This window comes from Orbicella franksi, chromosome 4 (assembly GCF_964199315.1).
Source record: "Orbicella franksi chromosome 4, jaOrbFran1.1, whole genome shotgun sequence".
In the NCBI taxonomy this organism is placed as follows: domain Eukaryota; kingdom Metazoa; phylum Cnidaria; class Anthozoa; order Scleractinia; family Merulinidae; genus Orbicella; species Orbicella franksi.
Window position 1 is genome coordinate 25,075,243 of NC_138148.1, and position 27,321 is coordinate 25,102,563.

The following is a 27,321-nucleotide window of genomic DNA, read 5'->3' on the forward strand; positions in this document are numbered from 1 at the left end:
CAAAGAGAAGCCGTGTCTACTGTATTGATATCCTGGGATATCAAGCCCCTGACCTGACATGGCTACAATATCACCCTCACTGGGCTAAATTTGGGCATGGTAAATGCCTAATCGTACCTTTTTGGTACACTTCAGGGGCACATCAGGCTCATTTGGTCTTGCAATGGGTATTATCAATCAAATACATCTTGCCAAAATGTGAACCATGGCTTGAACAAATTTGCCTAATATGCCGCTGAAGCGTACCAAAAAGGTACGATTAGGTATAAATTAAAAACTTAATGAGGATATGATATTTATTTATTGAGTATACTTCAATCAAAACTGTGGTGATTATACCTTGAACAGTCTGTTAAAGCTTCTGCCACATGGATGATTGTCTTTACATGACAAGCCCTGACCAGAATAAAATTGCATGTAAATTTTATTTACAGGACGAACACTTACACTACTTACAGTACTAATGTTATATTTACATTTACACTTACACTGTACTTGCTACTTACACTACTTATACTTACACTATTTATACATGCACTAGTTACAATACATATATTACATTGTGTTCTTTGGCAAGACAAATGGGTACAGATGAACTTAATGTTGGGGGTAACCCTGTGATGGACCAGCATCTCATCCAGGGGGAGTAGAAATACAGTACTCCTAGTTGCTTCATGCTACAGAAACTTGGATAAGCTTTCGCCTGATGGGCCACTTGCTTTGTATGCAGACTTAACCTACCTTTACCTTTATATGAAAAGAGGCAGACCTGTCAAAAAAATTCACTCCCTGAATGGCTGACTTGTAAAAGTTTGTTAAAGTTAGATTAAGTGGCTATGGTAAGGCATGTCATGTTATGAAAACCATTTCTGTCAGCAGAGCTTTCCTGCTTATGTAAGGTCTAATTTTGAACAGCCAGGAAGGAACAATGTTACCACAAATACAACAGATTAGACATATATTGATTGATGATTCTGGGGCAAGATTTGTAACTCTTGCAGTGTTTCTCTTTGCCCTGGTTTGTTTAATGTGTACCTGAGAAATTTGTTGGATAAATGTGGATAAATTTATTGGGTGGTAATCTGTTGATGATGTAACATCTCATCCAGAGAAGAGAAGAAACATGCCAACGCCATAATTTGCTGTAAGCTGGGACTGAGCATTGGCTATGTTATCCCTGCCGTCATGAGATCCCTTTGAGTGTTATATAGATAATAACCTCCAATGGTGCAAAAATATGCATGATTGGATATTTGTCCACGGACAATATCTGTTCCAAGAAGCAAACAGTTTTCCAAGAGCATAGCTCAAAGAAAACTGTGAGCTTTGAGGAACAGATAATGTCCAAGGACAAAACTTAATATCCGATTGTACTTTTTACAGTCCAATGGGGGCTATTGTATTTATCATCCTTCAATTATTTTTCACAACATGCGCAGTTTTGAAAATTGGGGAATATCACTTGGATGCGTTTAGACCAATGGTGCACAATCACAAATATTTGATGGATTACAAAAATTGGATATTCCCCAGTTTTAGTTGGGGCATATTCAGTCACGTGATGCATTTAGAGCAATTGTACACAAGCAAAAATATTTGTCATGATGGATTATAAGTAATGTTATAGTGGAAATTTTGATTAGAGTGGTTTTTATTTGAGTGTCGAAAGTAATTAGACAATTACTTTGGTTTTGGTTTTGTTTTACTTCGGTTTGAGATTGGCTGAGTAGTCTAATTGGTAAGTAATTGGTTTGATTTTGGTTTTACGACACTCACTTGAAAACCGCTCTATTGTTCAATTATTACTATTCCACTTAAATTTCAAGGGATTGTTTAAATAATAAGAATAAGAGAAAATAGACATGAGTGTTTTGTACATTTCACCAATAGACAAGATCAAAAAAGGCCAATAAAAAAACTGGTTCAGCCAACAGTAGTTTCTCCTATGGCTGAGGAAGAAAGAAAAATGCCAGGTGGAATAGATAGTGACAATCCTGTAGCCACCGCAGCAGCCATTGCTGCTGCAGCCGCATCAGCAGCAACTGGACCTTTCCTTCAGGTAAAAGGTCACAGTTCATAAAATTCTCGTATAATTTTGCAATTAATAGTTGTAATAAAGACAGTGAACCAATAACCAAGTAGGGAATCAGGTGTTGTAATAGTCTAGATCTCCATTCTTCTCAAATTAGTTCGTTAATACTCCATCAAGTAACCACTCAAAGGAAATCATAACCGTGACAATGTTTGAATTTCTGATCTTAGGAAGCACATATTTTTGACAAATTTCCCTGTTTCACCTTAGTTTTAGTTTTGATTGGGAAGATATAACAAACAATCAAGACAGTGCTTTACCACTTTACCAAACCCTACAGGGTTTGTCAAAAATACTCTGCTGTCTATCAAGTTACAGTCTCATCTTTTTAATGGATTTCTCTTCTTTTTGTAACTATTATTGTACATTTAATTTGTTTGACTGTATGATCATCTCATTTTGGGTTTTACTTGTTGTGGGTTAAAAATACAATGTTAAACTTTTTAGTGCACATTGTTGTGACCTGAATAAATTTGTACAATAATTGTTTCTAGTTTCAATTTCCAAATAATTTTGACGAGGAGTTTAATGTTTTATTTGTATATTGAAAATCTCAAAGTCAAGTTGTAGTGCAGTGAGTTGATAAAACTAATATCTGATATTTTTTGCAGCTGCAGCATTCCTTGGAGGCTCAGATTGCTGCCCTTGTCAGTAATCTGCAAGCTCTTCAACAGAATCATGACAGGCAACAGAAGATGCAGGACCAGGAGAAGGAGAGTAAACTACAACAACAGATTGAAGAAAGGTTGAAGAGGTTGGAAGATCTACAAACCAAGATGCTGGAAGCACAAGTATGTAAATTCATGTTGAGCTTGCCATTAAGAAGAGCTAGAAGATTAAAATGAGTTTAGATGGATGGGGTAGGGGGTTGACTGTAAGGTGTCTGTTGAGGTCTTGCTCAGTATTTTACCTTTTGGTAGCAGCAATATATTGTCTGAACAAGCTGCAACATGTCAGTTGTCTGGGGGGAAGTTGTCAGTCCCAGTTTATCAGTTTGTATGAGCCAGACTGATATCAGTACTGTCTACACAAGACTGAGACTCAAAATGCTTGAGTGACTCAGTACGTGAGACTTGCTGATGTGAAGGGGCACATGACAACTGAGTACTAGTTATTCCCAGAAAATAACTATTTAAGAGACTACATGAGAATTTTATGTCATCACTTTTGTGCACACATTTATGTCTGAGTATCGCTGTGATTACATACAAAACTTACCTCACTGAGTCTCCCTGAGGCTTAGCTCCTAGAATGAGCTGAGTTGATTTTTTGTGCTAGTGTGCTGTAAATGGGGCCAGCCCTATTTAGACCCTAAATGCCCTTGGCTGTGTTCTAATGGTGGCCATTCTTGGACTTTGTTTTGTTGAGTACAACAATACCACCTGCCTTTTGGGGGGGGGGGGGGGGGAATGGGTATTGAATGAAGTTTACAACAGCTGAAGTAAAACAAAATACACCCTTTATTTACTCTGGAGAATGTGTGCTGTTCTCTTCTAATAACAAGTTTTATTGTTTGTCCATTCAGTCGGCACCAGTCTCATTTCCCACTGGTTCCTACCAACCTTCGATAATGACACATCCAACCAACAGAGTGGATCCTGCTGGCATGCTGCCACACGGTGACATGAAAGGTGCTGCCTACCATCCTGTGCCTGCAGTGTCTTCTCACAATAACGCACCAGGGACAGTGTTGCGGGATGATTTAACTCAAGCAAAGTATACTGTACCTGGACACTATCAACCCCACACCACTCATGAAAGTCCACATGATCACAAAGATCTATTCTCTCATCCAGGAAGCATACCGGTCTTTGGTAAGTTAAGCATTTCTACCCAAGTTTCTTGGTGTTTTTAGTCTTGAAATTGATTTCTCTCCTTCTAATAATCACCCTGTTTCAGTGGTTGTATACTGCTGGTTCAAATACATCATGGCAGCTTTGTTTCGATTTTGTTTGTATTGTTTTTGATTTATTACAGAAAAACACAAAATGGTCAGAAACACTAGAACTCAAACTTCTCCTCAAGAATCTATTTCTTCAGAAGAGTCTCCGCTCCAGACTCCTCTCCCTCGCAAACGACCGCCCATTCCTATGTCCCGTTACGACTTGCCAAGGTCTCGTGCTAGGGGGCCTCGTTCTGATGCTGACCGGAGGGCGGAGAAGAAAGCCCGGGTACGATTTGAATCAGATATTGGTCCCAGATTGCCGTCTTACATGAAGGAAATGACACACAAAGGTAAGCTAGTTTCCTTAAACTGGACGCGATTAATAGCATGAAAAATGCGAAAAGCAAAATTCTAACCTAAAAGGGCAAGGTTCGGAAGTTTTCGGAAAAATGTTGTTGCTTCACATTTTAGCCACGTCACTTTGATAAAGTATTAATTAAAATAAATATTGTTTGATAGAACTGCTCTGTTTTATTTTAAAAATTAACGTTATAAAGGATTAAAAAAAGGAAAACCCAAAAGCAGTTTCGTTATGATACCAGATACATAAGACCCTGAGTTCACTTGTATTTCAGTTTCTAGTTCTAATCGATAAAGTCGATAAGTAACAATCTCTTAGGATAGTATGACCTACATTACCCTTGCACTTCAATGACACACAGAAACCTGAAGTTGTATATTTGTCAATAATATTATATGACTGATTTCGCAGTATTTACAAATGTGTCACGTAAAAGTACTATACACCGGCGGTGGCGGATCCAGACCTCTTTATGAGGTGGAGTCCCCTCAATTTTTTTCGGCCCACTGCGGCCCACCCCCTGCTCCTTGGGTCCCTCTCCTAAATCCTCCTCTAACTAGTAGAGGTTTCACATACTGATTAATGGTGATGTCCATAGCAACGCCTGGTTTCCATGGTTACAGTCAAAGAGGTGCTCGCAAAATGTAGTTAACGAACACTCTGGTTACTGGTAACCATGTAACCTTGACATCAGTGTTTTTTTGCTCCGTGACGTTTCGTGCCATTTTGATTGAACCAAAAATTAACCTTTTACTTAGACGTGTCTTTGTTTTCTCCAGGCCGAGGACTTGTGAAAGAGCTTGCGTCCCAGGACTCTGCGTTCAGACATGATGAGAAGGAGACGGAGCATCGTACACCTCCTGACAGGTAAATATTTTTCTGTGACGCCTGACTTGCAGGTGGGTACATGCAGTGAACAAGACCTGGTCGAGCAAGTCATTGTTAAAGAGCTTGGCTAGACTTGTTCGCGTATATAACGTACTCCATTATAACGTACTCCGTTATAACGTACTCCGTTATAACGTACTCCGTTATAACGTAGAAATAAGGCACATAACGATAATGTTCTTTGCTCTGTTTTGCTGTGTTTGTTCCAAATTTACGTGGATGTAATAAACAAATGCAGCCATTTCTTTACAAGAAAACTACGCAGACAGTCTTGGTTATCAGTATGAATGGTCCTTTTTGGTCAGTTCGTGTACTGTTAAACTTTGGGCAAAAGGTAAATGCTATGTAAGTTATAACATATCAAACATGAGAGACCGGTTAGGTCAAAAGTGTTTTGTTGTATAATCGGCCAGAGAGCCGATCTAGTCGTTTTTATCAGGGTTTCGTTGCACTCCACCAGGCCTGACAGGTGGATATATTAGCGTGTGATAGTCGACAGGTAGATAAATTAAAGTATAGTGCTTGAAATCGATATATTTTCGATTACAATCCATCACATACTTTCGCTCTCGATTGGTCCTAACGCGTCATGTGACTGGATATGCCCCAGTTGGGGAATTCTGTCTTCGAGTGATGCCCCCCAATTTTAGCTGTTGTTGAGAAGAATCTTTGAAGGATAATAAACACAACAGCATCCATTTGATTTTAATAATATGCTCGGATATTTGTCCTTGTCACAGTTTCTTGAGCTTCGTTCTCGGAAAACTGCTCACTGCAGATTATGTCTGCGTACAGATATCCGAGCATTTTTTCGCGCTAAATGGAAGCTAATGGAGGCTATCGTTTTTTTATAGAACAGTTCGGATTCTGCGTACGCCCTGATTTTCGAAAAGCTATGTTTAATCGGGGTATAAAGCAGAAAAAACATAGAAAAGGTCATCATTAAGCATATAAAGAAGTCATCTATAGTACTGTCTTAAAATGTTCTGTTTGTTTGAGGGCACTTTGAGAAATGTAGAAATTCATTTCTAGCGTGTTGTCAAACTGCTGTCGGTGTATGTGGGCCAGGGCTTGTCTATTTATAAATCAATACGTGATATGTAGATCGTTTGACGTGAAGATGGATAGTATTCAACTGAATATGGCAGACAGGGATTTATTTAACAATTATTCCACCAGCGCGCGTTGGATATGAGATGGTAGATAACCAATGAGTTGGCCATAATCATCTCATATCTGACAAACGCGAGTGGAATAATTGTTTTATTAGAAACGCTCCCAAAATATAGAAAACTAAACTAAACTAGGAATAAACACGCCCCAAAAAATCATGTGTACACTCAAGATATTTGTAGGGCGTGGTATAATGGCTCATAACCCATGATGGCTAAGCCAATGAAAACTCGAATTGCATGATCCAGTGATTCAGGTTTTGAAAATTAAGTCTATCGCATGATTCGTAGACATTTGATATCACTTTTAATAAAGGACGCATAAATTTATTTCCGTTTGTCGCTAGACTTGTAGATATTTTCAAACAATTTACCAAGATGGATTTTTGTGTAACACCTGACATCTGGATGGAATAGATTTTAAAAATTTACAACGACTTATTTCTGTAAAACACCTTTGGCAATTGGGTTCATTGAAAATAGAAATCATAAAGTGTTTTGGTTTTCTTCCTTGATGGAAACAATAAGATGTTAATGAGAGGACTGATTGTTTTTTGTTTTGACAAATCGGAATTCGTAAGCGGGAAACAAGTCTAAAGTGGCCAAAATCTCTCACGTATTCTTCCGAATCCCCATCCGCCCGTAACATAGTATTATTTTTGAAACCATCTATCACGTTTTATGTACGTCCGTCCACTCCTTTGTTTTAGTATTATTTCGCCTTGATAATATCTACTGAAATAGCGAAAATCTATTACGTCTGCATGTTCACGAGCCCCCTTGTTTTTATTATTTGTCTGAAATTACCATATCCGTCATCTGGTTTTATTAACGAAGACATGTAATCAAGGTATGTCAAGTTCGCATGCGTGGGATTTGATCGCTTTGTGTCCAGTTCCCGTTTCATATTTTTGTCAAACTTCCTTATTGCTGAAAGCAGAAGAACACGACCCGGAAACATTTAGTCATGTTTAACTTTATCAAACCACGTACAAAGCAAACGTGATCACTTAACTCGTGCGGAAGTTTTGCCGTTGCCGTGACTAAGCGAGGTGAAACGGCCAAATGTATACGGTGTTAGTTTTCATGCCATCCTGTTTTTTTATTCGGGGCACATTTCTCCTCGCGTTCTTTTTCTACTTTACTATACAGCACTTTAGGCTGAGCCTTTAGAACAATGAAATGGAATACAGCATATCTGTCTTCCGCTCGCCGTCTTTGCGTAATTGAGTTGTTTTGCCGTGAAGTCCACTCGGTGTTTGCATACCGTGTTTCCTCGAATAATAGCCGAGGGGGCGATTATTCTATTTTTCGCCTAAAAGAGTGGCGATTACTCTAGGGGCGGTAATCATTCAGCGATTATTCAGCGATTATTCAAGGAAACACGGTACTTGTATTCAGTATCGCACCGAATGCAGTTTTTCTTGTCGTTTTGTTAATCTTTGTACATAGCTCACAGTTGATACTACAGTTTGATCAAGGTAGCAGTTTACCCACAAATCTCGCCTACCTAGCGCTGATTCGTAAATTCCACGCATGGGCAATGTGCAATATCCGTCCAGACTCCCCCGGCTGGCGGCACTTGAGTGCGGCGCTCATGATAGATAGGAAGCGGTTAGACACTTGTGCCAAGTAAAATAAAACCGCACTGAAAAGATAAACGCCGTTAGAGTCATGATGGGCATGGCATCTTTTTCGGTGACGAATGATGCATGGAATCTTGTTTTTCGACGCAAGGCCAATTAAAGGTCAAAGCTGCGGTAAGAGCATTGCGTTGAAATCGATACAATCAGATATCTTTGTGTGTGTCATGTGTGTGTGTACGTGTTTGTGCGAGGCAGTTTGGAGGGGGGCAAAATACTTTATCATCGTATATAGTAACACGTTTTCGCCTTAAACGTGTTTGTCGCCGTTTGATGGTCTGGGATAAATTTTTTATACAAACGATTTTCCAACTCCGTTTGAGCTATGTGCGTGGCAATAAATCTACTGATACTTGATAACCGAGTTTTTTAGACGAGTAGAAAAGGGCCAGAAGACACGCCCCTTCCCTTATTATCTAGCACGCTCCGCCTTTAGGACAGATTGATAGTTGATATCGATTGTCGAACAGCACGTCCCCCCCGTCTTCATTCTCAAGAACGAAATAAATGACTGTGTATTAGCTATTGCCGCAGATAAAACCTGAGATCGACTGTTTAAAATGAAGAGACATGAGCGTTAGCTCTCGAAATGTCTCTAAAATTTGATTCCAAGACCGCCAGAAGCAAGCTTCAGAGCACGAGCCGCGAGGGGCCTGGTGTTTAACAGGATTATTTCCAGGCCATTGACGTTGAGTGATGTTCTCATGGTTACAACCTCGAGTTTTTGCTAAGTTTCATAAGAAGACACGTGATTATCGCAACAAAAGAGCTTGTATTATTTCCATAATAAACCTGGCGGCTTCCTTTCGGAGAGGGGATATTTACAGGTGGTTTGTGGTTTACCATCAAGGACGTATTGTTTTTAAAAACAAGTGATGTATTTCTTGAGATCCGTTTGTATGCTTTGCGCCACTTTGTGTGACTATTTTTTTTGTATCGGAAGTACAATGTCCGCTCATGTGGGAAACATAGCACATCATTGCATGCAACTTAAGTAATATTACGTTTCATGATAAAATACACGTCTCACGCCAACAGGGCGCGTTTGTGCGTAGCCTGCCACGGTTGTATAAAGACAGCCTGGGGGAACTTTTCGCTATATTTTGTGGGAAATTAGTTTTAAAACTGCTGTGTGTCAAAAAAGTAAATTATACTTTGTACTCTTTCCTAATTCCTTGTTGTTTACAGACTTTTGTCTGAAAACAGACAACCGGAATCTGCAAGGATTTCACGCATGCAAATAAAGGACAAACAACGTGGCTTGATTCAGCATTTTTTGATTTGCGCATGCCCACATTGTGTATTTGCTTGTTCAGTTGGGGCTGGGTTCAAACAAAGATCAGCGATAATACTGCTGATGACATGTTGTGCAATACTGTGAAGGATACAGTATTTTAATTTACTGTGACCGGCAAAGCTTTCGTAATTATCTTGAGTTTATACAAGTGAAAAAATCGTGGCAGACAATTGCGTTGGCGTTGTCAGCCTTGTTGACAAGAAACTCATTTGCGCCGTTGTTTCAGAGCTGAAACGCTTCCTTTTGAGAATTTGATCCGAATTTGCATATTCAAATTTCCTAAAATAAAGCGTAAACACGCCACAGATGATTCAAATTCTTCCCTGTGTTAGTGGATATTGGGCAATGTCTGCACTGGGATCAAATGACGCCATTTGACAATAGCATATTCATTACGAATGGGATTTGTTTCAAATGCAATTTACTGTATCCGGTACTGAGGCACTGAAGCATGGACGTCCGCATATTAATTTTGTGTTATTTTCCGGAAAGAAAGCTTATGTAAACTTACGCAAGGGCGGTGCGGTTTTGTTTTGTGTTCGTTCGTTTGCCTGGGGTTGGTAACCGTGGAAATGTTGACGTCACCAAACGACATTCTATACATTATTTACGTGCGTAAGTCCTTTTGTTTCGCGGAACACGTTGCAATAATACTTTCCTTGTTTCTTTTCTGCGTTGCTTGTCATTACGCTAGGTGTTCAGTGTTCAGAATAGTTAGTAAATTTAGGATTTTGCCCTTTTTCGGCTGAGTTAGCTTCCCTGCCAAGCCTATCCTGTGTGTAGGGTGATATTTTCCTCGTGAAATCGCGAAGGAAGTGGTGTGTTGATCATGTGATCATCATGCTAAGTGAGTAGACACGAAAATGAATATTCAATTTGTTGGCTACGTTTCTTAATAGAGATTGCATCATCGTTTTTGGTAGAAATATTCCAAGTCCTTCGATGGAATGACGTTTCAGAACGCTAAAATAAAGTATGGTCAGTTCTTTCCTCCACAAAGATTAGTTCTGGTGTGCTGCGTTGCGTAATTTATCAAACTTTATCCGCCCCGCCCTGTCAATTTATGTACTTCGTGATTCATCGACTGTTGTGACGTCACAGGAAGTGTGTGTGAGTTCACTCATTGTTTTGACGTATTGCCTTGGAGCGCGGTTCGGTCACTGATATGATAATTTCTCAACGAGCCTAAATTTAGACTTTTAGAGAGCTCATGGGGTGATCGAATTTCGCGTCACATATTTATTTGATGGCAATTGTTTGAACTCGTTCTTCGTTCCGTGGATTAGCGTTCTGGGCCTTTCTATTGGGAATTTTCCGATACGGTTCCCCGATTTCCTAGTAATCAAGGACGAGAGATTTTTATGAGCACACGTGCCTTGAATAACGTAATACGGCCACATCGATCGACCAAAGCCAACAGCGGTGACAGTATCAACATTTTACAGTGGTGTTGGTGATGAAGAAGGAACTGGAGATAATCAGACCAGAGAATTCATATTCCATGCTTGGGGAACAATAGCTTCAGATACTACTGAATAGCAATTTAACAAAACGCCTGCGAAATTTCAATTCCTCTGAACTCGAGCTGTTCGTCGAAAATGTCGACTCCTCGCTTCCATCGTCAGCACTGCTTCTTATGCGATCTTCCTCACTCTCCTTGGGCAATTTTGCAGGATTTTTCGGAACCTGTTTGCCGTGGTTGTTGTAACTACGAAGGCCCTGACCGAATTGAAGATGTTATACATTATTCTAGGATTTTAAGGCGAACATGGGAAAATAACGAGGCCAACAGGAGTCGAGGAGTAAAAACAGAGCGACTTAATTCGGCGGGATCGTCTGTATCTTCAACTCCTAGTCCGCCACCCGCTAACGGTACTAACTACCCGCCGCAATTTTCAGAGCAAAGAAAAGCCGCTGGTAAACTTCAGAATCCTCACAGAATTGGGGAGGAAGGAATGGAAAATTCACACGGGCACGGGAACGGCGAGGCTGTAAATGGACCGGGCTCGAAAGTAACTCGACCTCCAGGAAATATTGGTTCTCGCGAAATGGAAAGACGAGGCTCTGGTTTCAACATCGAAGACGCGAGGCATGCAAACGGAAATGCGTTACAAAGACTCCATCCACCCTTGACCCCGAATGGACCTCAACAAAATTTTGTAGTTGATGGCCCCCGGCCAGAACTTATACGGGAAACTCTGACCACCTTGAACAGGTCTTGTCCGTTTGATATCAGGTTCAAGAAAGATTATGCTTTCGTTGGCCGTGTGTTTGCTTTCGATGTCAGCTGTAAGCCTGGGATTGACTACGAACTTAAGATTTTCATCGAGTACCCCCGAGGATCTGGTTGTGTTTTTCAAAGTGCATCTGGAGTGGCGAAACAGATGTACACGGAGTCTTTGAAGGAAATGGCAAAGCCTCTTTCCTCTGGGTTCAAATACTTGGAATACGAAAAAGATCGTTCGAAAGGAGAGTGGCGATTGCTGGGAGATTTTCTTCCTGAACCCGTGCGTTTGTTCAAGGAAGCTGTTAATCCTGAATTTCTGGCCAAACCTCAACTAGATGCTGAATTTCCAGTCTTACCCAATGTGAATCTCAGCTTTAATCGGTCAGGCCCTGCTTATGGTCGAAAGCGTAAAGGTGCAATTGATTTGGAAGAATTTGAAGTTGCTGCTGGGAAGCGTGCAGGGGCCATGCATGGGCGCATGACACGCGATGACACCTTGCATAGTGTGTGGATGCCAAACCAATCAGCTGATGCTGTCAAATTAGCAGTTCATGTCCCAGGAGCACCACTGCCTCCAGGAACACCTGTCAGTTCCATACCATCTGCGTCAGTTCCACCAATGGTCTCACTTGCAGTATCCAAGGGTGCCTCTAGCTTGTCAGTCTCTGAACACGCCCGTGCTCAAGTTAAATCACCCATGGGCACCATGATGAACCGGTTTGAATTACCTCCCAGTTCAGTGCTTCGTGAAGACTCCAGAAATGGCCCAAATGCTCTTGTGGCTGGTTCACCTGGCGCCGAGCGACTATCACCACGACCACATCAATCACCACGACCCTTACCAAACTCTGGTGGAGCGAAAGGTGTGGATGCTCCAGGTGAAGGAGAAGTCAAAGGACGGGGCACCACTGTGAATATTTTAACATGCAGCCTTTGTCGTGACAAGTTGGAAGACACTCACTTTGTACAGTGCCCGTCAGTAGGTCACCACAAGTTCTGTTTCCCCTGTTCACGGGAGAGTATTAAAAAGCAGGGAGCAGGTTCAGAAGTCTTCTGTCCCAGTGGTGAGAGGTGCCCCTTACAAGGAAGCGATTTACCCTGGGCATTTATGCAAGGAGAAATTGCAACTATTCTTGGAACTGAGTATGCTGTAAAAAAGGAGAAAGAAACATAATTGAATGTTTTCATCAGACTGTAATAAAATATATATATTACAGGAAGCAAATTTAGTTTTGGTAAAAACAATGTCGTGGTGTGTATATGTTTTGGTACTTTCATTGCACATATTGTTCCAAATAGAAATTCCATCTGCATTCGTGACAATCTCCGTGTAGGAACATTAGGAACATTTTTTTGTGTTTGTTATTTTGTGCATCTTATGCTGTAGTAAATCGGTGTCAAGATTTAGAGCAAGGTGCTAGTGCAGCTGAAGGTAGGTAGTTTTTGACAACTAAGCTTCTATGAAATCACTCTACTATTGTATGTCTAAAAGAATGGTTTTGCCAAGTTCTTGAGAAGTTTTTTATGAGGCAACACATTTACTGTTGTCAGGGTGACATGAATTGATGCTACTTTAGTTTGGAATTGTGTGACTTGTGTAGTTCCATGTGCACTTCATCTTTCATTGTTACGTGCCAATTGTCAAGGCAATGGTGGCAAAATCTAGGGTTTTATAGTGTGTTTATTAGTAGCAAATTAAAAGTAAACAGTGCTGTAAATTACTGCAAAGCTAAACATTTTATTTTTACAAGATCAACTTTCAGTTGATTCTCTTGTACACTGTGTAGCTCCTCTGCAGTGAGTTATTGTGTAAATGTGGAAAATAGCTTTTGTTTATAAATATATGAAAGCTAAGAACTAGCTGTGGAACTTTCTTTTGAAAACTGAGGAACTTCATATTCTTTCCAGGAAATGAATACTAATTGTGAAAAAATTTCATGTCAATCTTGAAAATTAATGACTGAAAACTGTATATAACTAACATGTTAGTCTTGTCATTTACCATAGTTCAGTCATCTTTCTTAGTAAAGGGATGCTCAACATACTTTTCTTTTAAATGGATTGAAATCTTACAAATACAGTTGTATGATTAAGTGCTTTTTAATCCTTGTGTTAAGGTAGTGATGTGACATCAGATGTCATTAGGGATGCTGCCAAGTGCTGGCTACTGTATTTCACTGGCTGAAAGAAAAGCTAAATCTGTCCGAAATTTCACACAAAAACAAAGACTTGGTCAACTGTGGAACTGCGAAGGCCTGAATAGCCTGTTTGTTAATGAGCCGGCTGAGTGTTTCCTTTGCTACATCCCTGTGTCATTTTGGTGTGAAAATGATTTTGAATGTCAGATTGTGTTAACTGTTTGTCGTGAATTAAAGATGTGTCTGTCAGATGATGTTAGAGTTGGGTCGTTACTGAAATAATCTAAACTTAGTGTTAGACTGTCTTAATGGGCCAATTTTGATATTATATTAAACTTCTAGCTTGACTCCAAGGCTTGCAGAAATAAAACAAAAGAAAATAGTTATTCATCTCTTGGCCTCAATGAGATTTGTTTTGTTTATTTCCTCAAGCCTTGAAGCCAAGTTAGAATTTTAATACAGTATATTAAAAATGGCCTATTGTTCAATGTCAGTGTTGTTGTCCAACCAGTGATGCAGCAACAGCCATTTTACTTTTAGTGGCACTTCAGGCATGCACTGTGGAAGTCAAGTGTCTTGTTCAGACACACAACAACCCTGGCCAGGGTGATCTGAGTTCAGGGAGCTAACCATAGGGCCCTTGAAATTTGTGAGCAATATAGAGCTTTTGTCCAGCAGACCTGATGTTACATAAATAGTGAATTTGGAAAGCTGAATTTCCACTTCAAAATAGATTCAGATTTGGCATTTCACTTGTTTGAGACAACAATGGTGTTACATGTGAAATCCCAGGAGCAATGTTCCCAAATATTGTGTGGGTCCAAAAAATATTAATAGCCATTCCCATGGATGGTTCTTGGCTTGAATGTCCTCCCCTATTCCTATGGAAATTCCAGCTGAAACCAGCATTCACCTGAGAATTCCCATTAGTCTTCTTTCTGGTGGGTGCACAAAGAAGCATGTAAAACTGCACATTGCAAAGAAGTATTGACTTCATAATCACTTTGCACTGGTACTATGGAGCATGCCGCTTCGATTACAGTTGACCCTCTCCACAAATGCCACCTAGTGGGCAAATTACCAAAGTGGCTGTTATGGGGAGGTAATGTGACACCTGTTTTTTTTTTTTTTTTTCAAAAGAATGCTTATTTTAGCATGTATAAATCAAAATTTATCAATAAAACAAACACTTAACAGAAACGGAGACCAGTGACACACAGCATGGATCGAGTTGGGTGACCCTTAACAATAAAAGATGGGGTTTTGTATACACCATCTGTTTTGATCTTTTTCAAATGATCATGGAATGATCCCAACCAATACAGAAATCTGCAATCAATCAGGCTGCAAATTGGACACATTTCCTACTTTGTGGATTCCCTGACTATGACTGATCTGATTTACAACTTGTCAAACACTTACATTGACATATGGAACAGACTGGCTAAATTGCTTTGCTTGTTGTCATATAATTGGCAGGCATTTAGTAATTGTTTAGGTAAGAGTTAACTAAAAATCAATAGTCAATTAAAATGCATTTTAAATGCTCTCAAACAGCTGAGAAACAACACCATATTGACAGCATGTGGTGATAAATGCAGACCTGATGGGTCTTTGTTATCATTTTCTTTGATATCTATTTCAGCGATAATGTTCCTTAGTTATCCTTTGACAGTGCCGCTACCATTTTGACCAAGTGATCCGTGTCTAGACCACCAAGCTCTTATAACAAGGATTATAATTTGATAAATGGTTATAAGGAAGGATTGTGGGAGGCATTGTGGCGTTGTAGTTAGTGCACTGGATTCTGCATGGAGTGGTATGGGGTCATGTTCTAGTCGGGGTAATGATATTGTGCTGTGTTCTTGAACAAGACACTTTACCCTCACAGTGCCTCTCTCTACACTGGTGTGTAAATGCTTACTAAGGAATTTAATACCTGGGAATAACCCTGTGATGGACTAGCATTACATCCAGGAGGGATCCTATTTGCCTCATGCTTCTGAAATTGGAGATAAAAGCAGTTCTGAGGCTTAAATGCAGAGTTGTTTAACCTGAAAACTCCCAGTATGAAATGGAAAAGGGCTTTAAATACTGAGACAGTTACTGAAGAGTTACTATTAAGACTCGAGAGGATTGTCTAAATATTCATCAATAATGCCTGGGCTGTCATCATCTGCCTCATTACAATAGCGATTGACTTTCACAATGCCCACAAATTTGTGTGATCTTATTTGACTCTCCCAGGATTGAAGTTGCAAGCTATGATGTACAATGATTGAAAAGAATAATTTAGTGTTTTCTTTTTTCCAGTTTTAGCAATCCAGTTCTTCCATTGAGGTCAGAAACTGTAGCGCTATCAAATGATGTTGGAAAAATCAAAACTGAGTTAAGGGATATTCTTACTGTAAGTACCAAATAGTTGCTGTTCTTAGTAACGTAATACCATAATTTTTATAGCAAGATGTCAGCAAATTAAAGAAAGGTTTGCTAATTATTTTAACAGGCCTGCCAATTGCAGGGAACTTCCTGGATTGATCAACCATCCCCTGTTGATTGTGGTATTCTCATGTCATATTGGCTCAATTTGATGACTTCTCTTTTTTGGATGTGTTGCAATATTGATGTTTGTAGTTTTCCATCTCATTTTGAAAAATCTCCTGATTGCCATTTCCCTAAATGGGGATAATTCTAGGGAAAAAAAAACAAGCTAGCTTAAGAAGTGAAGGAAACATAACTGAAGGATATTGGTTCAACTATTAGTGTTAGTTCAGTGTCTAAAGTGTTTAGTAGTTTTTGTAATGAACCACCTCTCAAAACTACAATGAAAGGACTCTGACCGAACTGACTCAACATCCCAATAAATGTACTGCTCTTGAAAATGTGTGCTTATGGGCTGTTTTATTTAACATTTTAATAATAGACTTTAAGGTGTATCTGTTGCAAACTAAGTGTACAATGTTGTCAAAAATTTGTATCACTGATTGACATAGGAGACAGAGAGGCTTAAACAAGAGTTAGTTCAACATCAACTAGCAAAGGTAAGTAATTGTAACAATTGAGTGTTGACTATTGACTGATACCGTATGTCAACTGATGAGATGAGTTTACATATTTGTGGTTGTGTTGGGTTGGTATTGACTAAGCATCTGTTGGCCATTGTTTTGTAACCTATATAATTATACTTCTAAAATTTCAAGGACACTATAAACTGGGACTGAAGCACGTCTAGGCACCATGCATGGAGGATTCTTAAAAATAACATCTTGTCTAAATAATGCTCCACTTGTTGAAACCAAAATATGCTGTTAAGGGATCATTTTTTCCCTCTTGTTTTTTTTTTTTTTTTTCGTATTTTTATAGGATGATGTTCCTTCTCATTTGTTACCAACTAGACACACTGGCCCATCACCTCTAGATGAATATTTGGTATGTGTGTTAAGTAACTCATTACAATCAACAATTATTTCATTACTTATAATTTACACCATCGAAAAGCTGGGATTTAAGAAAAAACTTTGTTTAAAGATACAGTAGTGCCAATAGGTGTTACGTTAAACAAAATTATTATTATTGTGTTTAGATACTTACCTTTGTTCTGCAGTGCCTTTTATTTTAGTTATCTGGGTCTGCTCTTAACAAAAAATGGGCATCTTTACCTCAAAGAAGGCTGATTACACCAGGATGATGAATTTGTGAACTTGACACTTGTGAACTTGTCTATGGCTTGGGATAAACTTACTCTCTCAGGCCCTGCAGATAAATTCCACTAATCACTGAATCCTTTCTGTATCTTAGGAAACTACACGTGTATCACAACCAAGAAATCCAATGACACCAAGACCATCAGGTTTTTGGTTCTTTACTCTTTATGTACCTCCTAAGATGTGGCCTGCACATAATTTTTGTCACTAAATATTGCCATTTTTTTGAAGATTGTTTAGTATCGGAAAAAAGTTCATCCATCTTCCTGAATTATACTAGAGGGGCAGATGGAGTTAATCATTTTAATATTTCTTGTCCACCTGTTGCCAATATTATATTTAACTTTCTCATACTTTTTTCTCAGGTTTTTTGTCAACAAACTCAACACGTCACTTTGCTGATGCAGAGCGCATCCTTGAAGATGTTCAGCATCGGAGGCAAAATTTGGATAACAACTTGGATGCTGTGATAAGGCAAAGAGAAGAACAAGACTTATACAATCTGGTGGATAACATTCCAGTAACTAACAGGTAATAAGGAATTTGTCAAATGCTTGGCCTTGTTAAGTGCTCTGAGATGCATAACTGGCCCAAGAGAAACAACGTAAGGACAACTAGCTGAAACACAATTAAATTTCTAATGTACCATTTTTGTTTGGTAAATATTCATAGAGTTTGTCAATGTCGATGGCATAAATGGAATCAAGTGTAATCAAATTGAATAATGCAAATTATTTTAACACACGATAAAATCGGGACAATGCTATAAAGCTTAAGAGCTACACTGTATATACCTCAACAGTTAAAATGTGTAGTTTCAGAAAATATCATATTTCCCCCACAGAAGGGATTTTTTTCTAAAGGCCCCCCCCACCCAACTCCTCTAGAAATTCAATTTGAGCTTCATACATTTCTTTAAATTGTTTGGTCTTATAGATCTAGAACCCCACCCCCATGAAATTCGAATCCCTTCTATGGGAGGAGTATGAATATTTTCTGGGACTGTACAATTAAAGAAATTTTTATTCAATTGTGTTGTGCAGAAAACAACATACTCAATAAAATTATGTATATGATTATGCTAACCAGAGATGTTAACATATTTTGTGGCATCCTTACAGTGAGTTTGATGAAATGTTGAGAATAAAGAGGGAAGTGGACAAGAAAATAGGAGAGATCACTTCTACAGTGCAGGTGCGTTCATCTTTGTCGTGAGTATATACCTCTTACTAACAGAGTTTGAGGTCCGTACTGTAAGCTATGGACTGAGTTTTTTCCCCTTCGATTTATGGCCCAAGCGCGAGGATCCGTAACTTACAGTAGGGACCGAGAAGACGAGGTTGGTAAGATATTTATTATATCTCTACTGTGTCCCTGACGGGTTCAGAAATGTTTTGCATTCACACGGACTCGGAAATGCTTCAAATTTCTGATGCACCTCGAAAGCAAAACGAGTCAGTTTGAAACTGTTTTTAAGTCATTAGCACGCTTTATTACATAATTTAGAGTATAAGAAAGTTTTAAACTTTCACTTGCTGTAGACGTTAAGAACACTGAGCGATAAATCACGAAACACTTTGGCACGACAAAACCAACTTTAAACTTTAAATTGACCAATCACAGCACGCGTACAAACTGAGAGATATAATAAACATATATTACTCTCTTAAAATAAAATTATAGTTTTCTGTGTGGTTAGGTACAGTCATTTGCATTTTTTTTGTGATTTGTTTTCAGTCTGGAGCAAACAAACCAACAACTTATGTTACTTAAGACTTAAGACTTGCATCGAATATAATGTGATGTATTTTGCTGTCTCTCAATATCTGCAAATAAATACATCCATAACAGCATTGTGGTCCCTAGAAAATAAAAACTGGCTGGTTTTTTTTTTTCAATTGACTAGACTTATTGAACTACACAATTCCCAACAAAGAGTTAGGAACTTCTCGCATCTTAAGAGTGAAAAAAAAAAAAACCCCATAGGTCTTTATCAGTTAAAACCTTTTTATGGGCATGAATTTAAACCATTGTTTAAACTTTGTAATTGACTGTATCTAAATCATGTGCAGGAATTAGATTTAGCTGGGGCAGCAGAAACCCTTGGGCTGTTTGAGCTCATCAGGCAGAGTCTAAGACATTAAAAAATTATTGTCTTGAAAATTTCAAAGTGGTTTTTTTTTTAAGTTTTAGAATTTTTATAATGTCTTTAAAGTTTTAATGTCCTAGACATTGATGTGTGAATGAAGGTCAGCACAGAAAACAAATCAAATCCAAAATTGTTCTTGACTATTGGGTATGGTGCAGTATGTCCTTCTTTAATAATTTACATTTTGTGGTTGCAAAAATTGGCTAAATTACATCAGTGCCAGTTGTACGTAGAGGGAATGATTGTTATATTTTCTTATCAGAGGGAAATTGACCAGGAAGCCAAAGGTATTTCCCAACAAAATGAAGATACTAATGCTTTGAAGAAGCAAAAGTCTCAGCCAGTCAAGGCTACACCATATGCAGCCAGAAGAATTGAACCAAAAGGTACAACAAGACCTGGCTCTATTACGGGAAAGAAGGCTGTTAGCAAAACCACTGGCAAGGAAAATGTGCCAGAGAAGATGGCTGCTAAGAAAGGCAAGGTAAGCAAAAGATAAATTTACTTACTACCCATCATGCCAAGGGGCAAGAATTTTAGAAGAGACTGTATGCAAGATTTTTGGGTAAAGGTTAAGAACAGCTCCCTTAACATACAGTGTCAATATTGTCTGTTGGGCGATTGTGTGTCATCTGTTGGCTGACTGTTGGCCTTACAGTCAGTTGACAAATGCCTGACAGTTGAGTAACAATTATCCTAATTTTTTTAGTCGAAAGTGTTGGCTGACAATCAATAAACAGTACTGTCTATTTCAGTTTTCTGATATTTCACCTTTTTACCTTGGTTCAACTAAGCATAATTAATTCAATAAATTGATATTTAGTGCTTATTAACTGAGCAGGAGGTCTGTATAAGAGAATCTTGACCAAGGTTGTGAGTACAGACTGAACGCAGTGAGGTCTGTACACATGACCGAGGTCAAGATTCTTCCATACAGACCGACTAAGCTCGGTTAATAAGATGTTTATTATATGGCAAACAAGAACAATTTTTAAAAATCGTTTAATATAACTGGTTTGTACTAGCTGACATTTTGCTTGCGAACAGCGATGAGTCAAACTTAATTCTGCCAAAGTTTGCTCGTCCTCTGTGCTTTTTTTCTCATCAGGGTTTTTGGCACTTCCATAAATAAATAGTGTTAGAAGAAAGTAGTCAATATTTTTGCATTTTAGTTTTTTACTGCAAAATGTAACCAGTCTAGATGCCAGTCTAGATGCCGGTCTAGATGGGAAAATCTAGACTGCTTTCAATATCGATTTCAGCCAATCAAATTCGTGAATTCAGTAGTTCCCAGTCCTTGTGAGACACAGCCATATAATAATAACAATTCATAACTCATAAATGGTTTTATAGGTCTTTTTCTAGATTATAACATTTCAGAATGCACAACATCTGAACCTATACTGGTAGTTATTATGCCCCATATACAATAAATGAAACCTATAACTACTGTGCATTTTACTTGTGTTTCACCTGGTAAGATACGATTTGTTGTCATTATCAAGCCTTTATTCAGTTGTTTTTTGAGCATGATGACTGCATGATGTATACAATACATGAACTAACCATAAAGTGCTCTGCATTTATGTAATGCAATCCCAAATTAGTCACAGAAAAGAGAAAATTAGCAAGACAGGCTTCTGTGGAAATGATTCAGCAGCCAGGAGAGTTTTAAGAACTTTTAGAACACATTTTGGAAGGAGATAGCAGTTCTTTTTTCCTCCAAAGCTTATCAATTCTAGATCACCTTTAATATTTCTGACTGGTAATTCTTATTTTAAAAAATTTGTCCCAAAAAATATTGGGAGGGGAGGGGGGGAGGCATGGGCCCCCAGCCTCCCTACTCCTACAGCCATGCTACTTTACAACATTAATAGCTCAAGATTTCTATCATGTGATAGTTGATGAGGGCACAGCCTGAGTCAACTATTATGCATAGAAATCGAGAGTGAATAATCAAATTGCTTCAGTATAAATTTACAAGTGGTTCAAAACTACACGTAAATCCTCTTTACAGACACTTCATAAACGCAAAAGAAGCGACCACAATTTTGCTAACAACTGTGTGTTGCTAGGCTACTCACTATCTACAACAGAATACATAGTAAGTAGCATAGGCAATAAGAGAACAACATTGGTGATGGAATGCCAGTAGATAAGTTTAAGTTTAGGTCAGTGTTATTATTAGTAGACTATGAGCAGTTGCCAGGCACCTTTACCTCCGATTTTATGTGTGAGAGGACATTTTATAGTTATTGAAGATTATTAACAAAAACTTAAATGATTTATTTCCCTGTCTCTCTTTGCTCACTGTTTGCATTCTGCCATTATCTCACTTTCTTCTCATGCTATTGAAAATTGGGAAAAGAAACTGCTTGTAGTCTATATGTTGTAGCTCTGGTAATAGTAAGAGTAAAGTTTGGTGCAAAATACTTGTTAGAAATAGATTTAATCTTTTTAAAAAGCATAGGATAAAATGATGCTTGTTCTCATCAGAAAGAGATATTCAGCGTCTTAATCTTTCAAACTCCCTTTTGCAGTCTACAAGGACCCAAGCCCCTCCAAAACGTCCTACTACAGTGACTCCAGCACAGAAACAAGTGTACCTGTCAAGTGTGTATGGCCGCCAACCTTATCACCCACAGAGAACAACCTCCAAGGCACCGTACCTACATTACCAGTCTCCTGTCAACCCTAAGACAGCTGCTATCATGGCTGGGATTATGGCAGGTGACAGCAGGGTGACAGCAAAACCAGTTCTACAGGATCTGACAAGTGTACCGGAGAAAGAGGTTCCAGAACCAAGAAAGAAAAAGGCAGATGGTGTTAAACCAGAACTCAGTCCTTGTGTTCAACCAACCAAGCAGAAGGATGATACACAGTATTTTTTTCACCCCAGAGTTGATTTGTCACAAGTTACACCTTGGGAGGGAAAGGCAAGGGTTGCTGTACCATTGGAAGGCCAGCTGGTTCCTATGGCTATTCCCCTGGGTAAGCCTAAGACTGACCCTGCATTACGGCCCCCTATTGCTACACAAGATGTACAACGTACAATCCCAGTGGAAGGTAATTTCTTGGTTGATATGTGATGTTATCTACTTTGGTTTGTTGTAACATCTCTTATTATACACTTACATTCATCCTTGACAACAGAAAAAAAACTTCTATACTCATGTCTGAAGTAACTTTTAAGAGATTGATGGAGTAACTTTTGGCCAATTAGAGACCCTGAACCTGTTCTGAATGTCTCTCTCACAGGGTTAGGAAATGAACACAGCAAGAGGTGCATGTTTTCTTAGATTGGTTTCTGATCTAATTTGAAAATGTTAGACGTAATATTAAACTTAACTGTAACAGTAATATCTTAGTGTGCTGACTGCAGAATAAACAAATTTCACCATCGTCTGGGAGCTTTGTTATCATAATATTAGCTATGTAAGAGTACAGAGTACAGTACATGACCCGCCTAGATTAGCTTAGCTATCTGCGGGCATGTTACAATTGTAATTTTAATTTCATAACAAATAAAAATGTATGCAGTGAAAAAAAAAAAAAAATGTATACAGTTGGTTCTATGCCAACTAGCCTGCAAATGCAGACAGATTTTTGCCATTTGATTTTGGTGTCATGGAATAAGAACAAAAAACCTGTCCTTGTTTACATGTTAGTTTGAGCTGTCTCTTTCCTCTTGTAAGTAGATCCTTCAAGAGGTTTGTTTCTTGAAAAATATTTGTTATATAACCTGTCAAAAGCAGTGAGTTAAATTATGTGAAATTATACACTACATTTCCTCAAATAATAGCCCAGGGTGCTTAGTCTTTTTTTGCACCAAAAGGGGGAGATAGTTCGAGGAGATAGGGGTGGTTAAACAAGGGGGCGATTATTTCAAAAGTTGTTTCCCTAAATATTTTATGATAAAACACTGTCACAAAAGTGAAAACCTGCGCTTCTGTAAAATTTATATCCATTCAAGGAAGGTGATTAATTCAAACAATCCCACTAAAGGGGGGCGATTATTTGAGGGTGTGATTAATCAAGGGGCAGCATCATATCTTCAAAGTGATTGATTTACAGTACTGTTGATGGCATTTAAAGTGTGATAATTCAGCTTATTGATGAGATGAAAATGTGACATGACCAGTTTAAGATTAAGAAAATTTTTGTTTTATGTAATGTCTTGTTTTTCAAATCCAAAGATAAAGCAGAAAGCTCCTCAACAGACAGCACCATATCCACAGATACTTCTGAATCCCCATTACCAGACTCCACTCCTGTGAGGCCCAGTAAACCAACTCGGCCAAATGTGGCAGTGATTACGATGTATGACAAGGAACTGGGTGAGAACACAGCCCATCCGCATAAGCGACAGAAAAAATCCCCAGCCAAGAAAAAGCAAAGCGCTCTCTCTGTACAGGTAAGGACCAAAACGATTTGGATTAAAAAGGCTATGCAATGACCTGATGTGCATGTCATTTTCTCCAATCTTCAACATAAAAATTGTCTTGCAACATTTTCGTGACAAAAAGTGATGGTGAAATCCAACTTTGCCAAAAGTTCCATGCTATTCCGCTAATTAAAAAACAAGATTTTCAATACAAGGTAAAAAGCTTCGGTAAATAAGACATACAGATCTTATCAAGTAATGGTTTTATAATGTTATTCTCGTTGTAGGTATTACCAAAAGTGGATATCGATAGTTTTTCAGAATCTGGATCCTCCTCACCAAGTCTGCCTCATGTTTCTGTAAGTCAAATGGCTGGGTGTTTGTTATGGTGGTGCTAACAGGTCAACCAATAGCACAAAGTTCAATGTTTTTGTCAGTTTTTCCAAACTTCCAAAAGCTGTGACATAAACGACGTAATGGAGAAATAACTGCCACTTGTTAATGTAACATAATACCACCTTTACCCTGATTATTTGAAGCTTTTTCCCAGTGTAACAAAGACTTACTTTGAGCTTTGTCGAATGTAACCTAAACAGTTTAGTACTGCCAATGAAAAACTGGCTGAGAGGCTCGTATGTCGAAAAATAATTCATGAAAAGTGCATGTTCCAGTCCGGGGGAACTCTCGTATAAAAATGACAGGCATGCTCGTCGTACCGTTTAGGGCTTAAAAAAGCAGTTTTGGTACCTTGCAGGGTATTGAGCCGAAAAAATATGACAGGAGATAATGTGTTATGTAAGAATCGGTATCTCTTAGGGGAAAAAAAATTCAAGCCACGCCCAAAAGAATCAGAATTTCTGACGAGCACCCCCGTCCTTTTTAATATGAGAGTCCCCCAACGGGGGTTGGAAGGCTCGATTTCCGCCACTTTTTCGGGTCTTGTCCACGGGATGGAGGCCAAGCTCCCCTCCCGAATAGCGGCTGATAATCGACCTTGATGTTTTGGCTGTGTATGCATAATTTGTTAGTGAAGACAGTATTGAAATCGAAATTTGATTTGTTGTATATCTCGGTTCAGGATATTCCAGAGCCTCTTTCCCGTCCTGATGATTCTGAGTACCAGGAATTCAGGAATTTTTTAGCGGTGACAGAGTCTGGGACGCGTGAACAACGTGAAGAACAGGTCTGTTAGTCTTGTTCCACTTTGGTTTTTTGAAACCTTTGTCTTAGACGGTTTTCTGGCTAATAATTCAACTGGAGTAATGTTTGGTTTAGACATTTTCTCTTATGTAAAGCTAACAATCACCAGTCAGAAGTATTTTTGAATTGTGTTGATCCTGCGAGGTCGTCCTTTTAGTATTTTCTCGGGGCAGTTTCAGTAGTTAGAGGGTAGATTTTTGTTTCAGTGGAGTGCTTCGTTTTTGAGGTAAAGCGTTTTGAGGCAGCCTAATTCAATGTGATCTGTCATGTTGCAGAAACCAATGTTTTTCCCTTTTTAAATACTTTTATATATGCTTTTCAGAGTGTAAAATATGATACTTAAAACATTCCAAAGTGCAGATGTACGTTACTGGAACCTTTTTGTCCACTATAATTATTGTACAGTGTACCAAATGGTAGACCAATAAGGCGGATCCATTCTAAGTCAACTAAGTTCTGTAATTTTCCAAACATTGCTTTTGTAATAACCTAATTGCAATGAACACCACAAATTTGAAATTGCGCCTGTTAATTTCTTTCTGTTAACTCTAAAATGTCTGCGTTTGTAGAAGTTTTCATCGCAAGCAAAATGATTGTATTACTTTTAGTGAAAATGATCCATATCTCTTTGGTCTTGTGTTTAAACTGTATGTTCCCAGGCTTTAGATGATGCAGATGATGACTTTCACCGAATCCCAACCCCTCAGCACCCGCTGACATTAGAGGGGTTCACAGGAGTACAAGATCAACCGTACAATGGCCCCCCATTTCCTCCCGTTCATCCCCCAGATTCTGTGCAACTTGCAGGGGGGGTCCTGGAAGCTGACACTCGACAAGAGGAAGCTCTGCAAGAGAGAGCTATGGAATGGTAAGGTCATCACGGATTTGCTCAATTTGATTCATGTTCTAATTCTTTCCTATGCCATGTATTCCCAGCTGTTCAGAAGCGGGACCAATTCCTTTACATGACAAGCTAAATATGTTTACTTCGGTGGAAAAAAAAGACCTAGTAACGAATTTTTTTCAGTTATGCACAAACTCCACAACTTGGACCTTACGGAAAATGCGCTGTTGTTAGTCACTAGCTAGACCCACCTAGTACCTCTACCAGGAACCTTATTTGTTAACTTGTGCTCTTGTTCCTAACAGAGCTGTAACTATTAGTAAGTTGAATAATCCTTTATTCGGGGGCAGATGAAAAGTGAGAAACAACTCGCTCGGAAGATTGTTAATCAATCGAGTCACTGATTTGAACTTCTTTCTCGTTAGGATTGAGCAGGAACTGTTGGCACGGATTGTTAGTGAAATGAACCAGCCAGCGCCTGACCCTACCACTCTGATTAGGCCGCAGTCTACCCCTGACAGTAGCACTGTATCTGAGCCCGAAGATGAAGATGCTGATATGCTTGGTGAGTGTAGGAAAATCACACTAGCGGTCATTTTTCAGTCATGTCAATACCTCGGCCGCTGCTCGGTAGCTTTACAGCTTAATAAATGTTGAATTAAAGGCAAAGGAGTTTGATTTGAAAACTAAGAATAGCATAAAAACGTTCCTATTATTGCGGTCGTTCATGATAAAGTAGTGATCTTCTAAAAACAACGTCAAGTTCAATCGTTAACCGGGTGATTTGTTTTCTTACGTTTTGCTCTAGCTGCCACCATAGGTCTGGGTGGAATTCAACTCTTTATTGACGCGGGTTTACCTGTGGATCGAGAACTTGTTACCAACTTGATTCGAGAAGTAATAGCGGAAAATATTTCTACAATTCTTGGACATCCAAAACCAAGGGCCAGCTCCGCGCCTTCAAGAGTAAGTGGCGTGTTTTTCTTTGTGTTGTTTGATAGACTGTGAGGTGTTTAATCTCAGGTTACTATTTATTTCTAGCAGCCAGTCTTGGAGGAAGAACATCCTTCACGTACACCTTCCCCCAGGGGGACGCCATTGCCAACCCCCGTACCCACCCCTGAGTACACACCGCCAGAGTCGGAGGAAAGTGCTCATGAATCAGGAATACTAGCAACACCTGAACGCACTCCTACCCCGTCAGTAACAAGTGAAGAACTGACTCCGTCGGATACCAAAGAGGAAGAAAAAGTTTTTGAACCAATCAATGAAGAACTGCCTAAGGAAGAGCAGACAATTGACCAGGTTGGTTGGTTTTGTGGGCTATGTTCAGTGTT

At 39.0% G+C, this 27,321-nt stretch overlaps 2 protein-coding genes across 3 annotated transcripts in view; both read left to right on the forward strand.

The window, feature by feature from the left end:
* LOC145484943 (uncharacterized) overlaps positions 1 to 27,321 on the forward strand; it is a 37,531-nt gene that overhangs the window by 5,484 nt on the left and 4,726 nt on the right. Inside the window, exons 5-24 of one of the 2 annotated variants that reach the window (XM_081463562.1) lie at positions 1,891 to 2,059; positions 2,704 to 2,883; positions 3,618 to 3,906; positions 4,070 to 4,327; positions 5,118 to 5,205; positions 16,017 to 16,110; positions 16,697 to 16,744; positions 17,067 to 17,132; positions 17,502 to 17,553; positions 17,773 to 17,938; positions 18,529 to 18,601; positions 19,819 to 20,040; positions 22,097 to 22,622; positions 23,753 to 23,970; positions 24,228 to 24,299; positions 25,019 to 25,123; positions 25,800 to 26,008; positions 26,410 to 26,549; positions 26,793 to 26,950; positions 27,026 to 27,289. In XM_081463562.1, coding sequence (XP_081319688.1) covers positions 1,891 to 2,059; positions 2,704 to 2,883; positions 3,618 to 3,906; positions 4,070 to 4,327; positions 5,118 to 5,205; positions 16,017 to 16,110; positions 16,697 to 16,744; positions 17,067 to 17,132; positions 17,502 to 17,553; positions 17,773 to 17,938; positions 18,529 to 18,601; positions 19,819 to 20,040; positions 22,097 to 22,622; positions 23,753 to 23,970; positions 24,228 to 24,299; positions 25,019 to 25,123; positions 25,800 to 26,008; positions 26,410 to 26,549; positions 26,793 to 26,950; positions 27,026 to 27,289 — 3,397 coding nt within the window. The remainder of the gene's footprint in view (positions 1 to 1,890; positions 2,060 to 2,703; positions 2,884 to 3,617; positions 3,907 to 4,069; positions 4,328 to 5,117; positions 5,206 to 16,016; positions 16,111 to 16,696; positions 16,745 to 17,066; positions 17,133 to 17,501; positions 17,554 to 17,772; positions 17,939 to 18,528; positions 18,602 to 19,818; positions 20,041 to 22,096; positions 22,623 to 23,752; positions 23,971 to 24,227; positions 24,300 to 25,018; positions 25,124 to 25,799; positions 26,009 to 26,409; positions 26,550 to 26,792; positions 26,951 to 27,025; positions 27,290 to 27,321) is intronic. The other variant, XM_081463563.1, reaches the window with a different exon arrangement.
* Positions 5,216 to 14,825, forward strand: LOC145484958 (interferon regulatory factor 2-binding protein-like B). Its single transcript, XM_081463583.1, has one exon. It carries the CDS (start codon positions 10,937 to 10,939, stop codon positions 12,737 to 12,739), a length of 1,803 nt encoding a protein of 600 aa, XP_081319709.1. The 5' UTR covers positions 5,216 to 10,936; the 3' UTR covers positions 12,740 to 14,825.

Coding starts and splice junctions, on each gene's coding strand:
- LOC145484958 (XM_081463583.1), top strand. CDS start 10,937: ATGTCGACTCCTCGCTTCCATCGTCAGCACTGCTTCTTATGCGATCTT.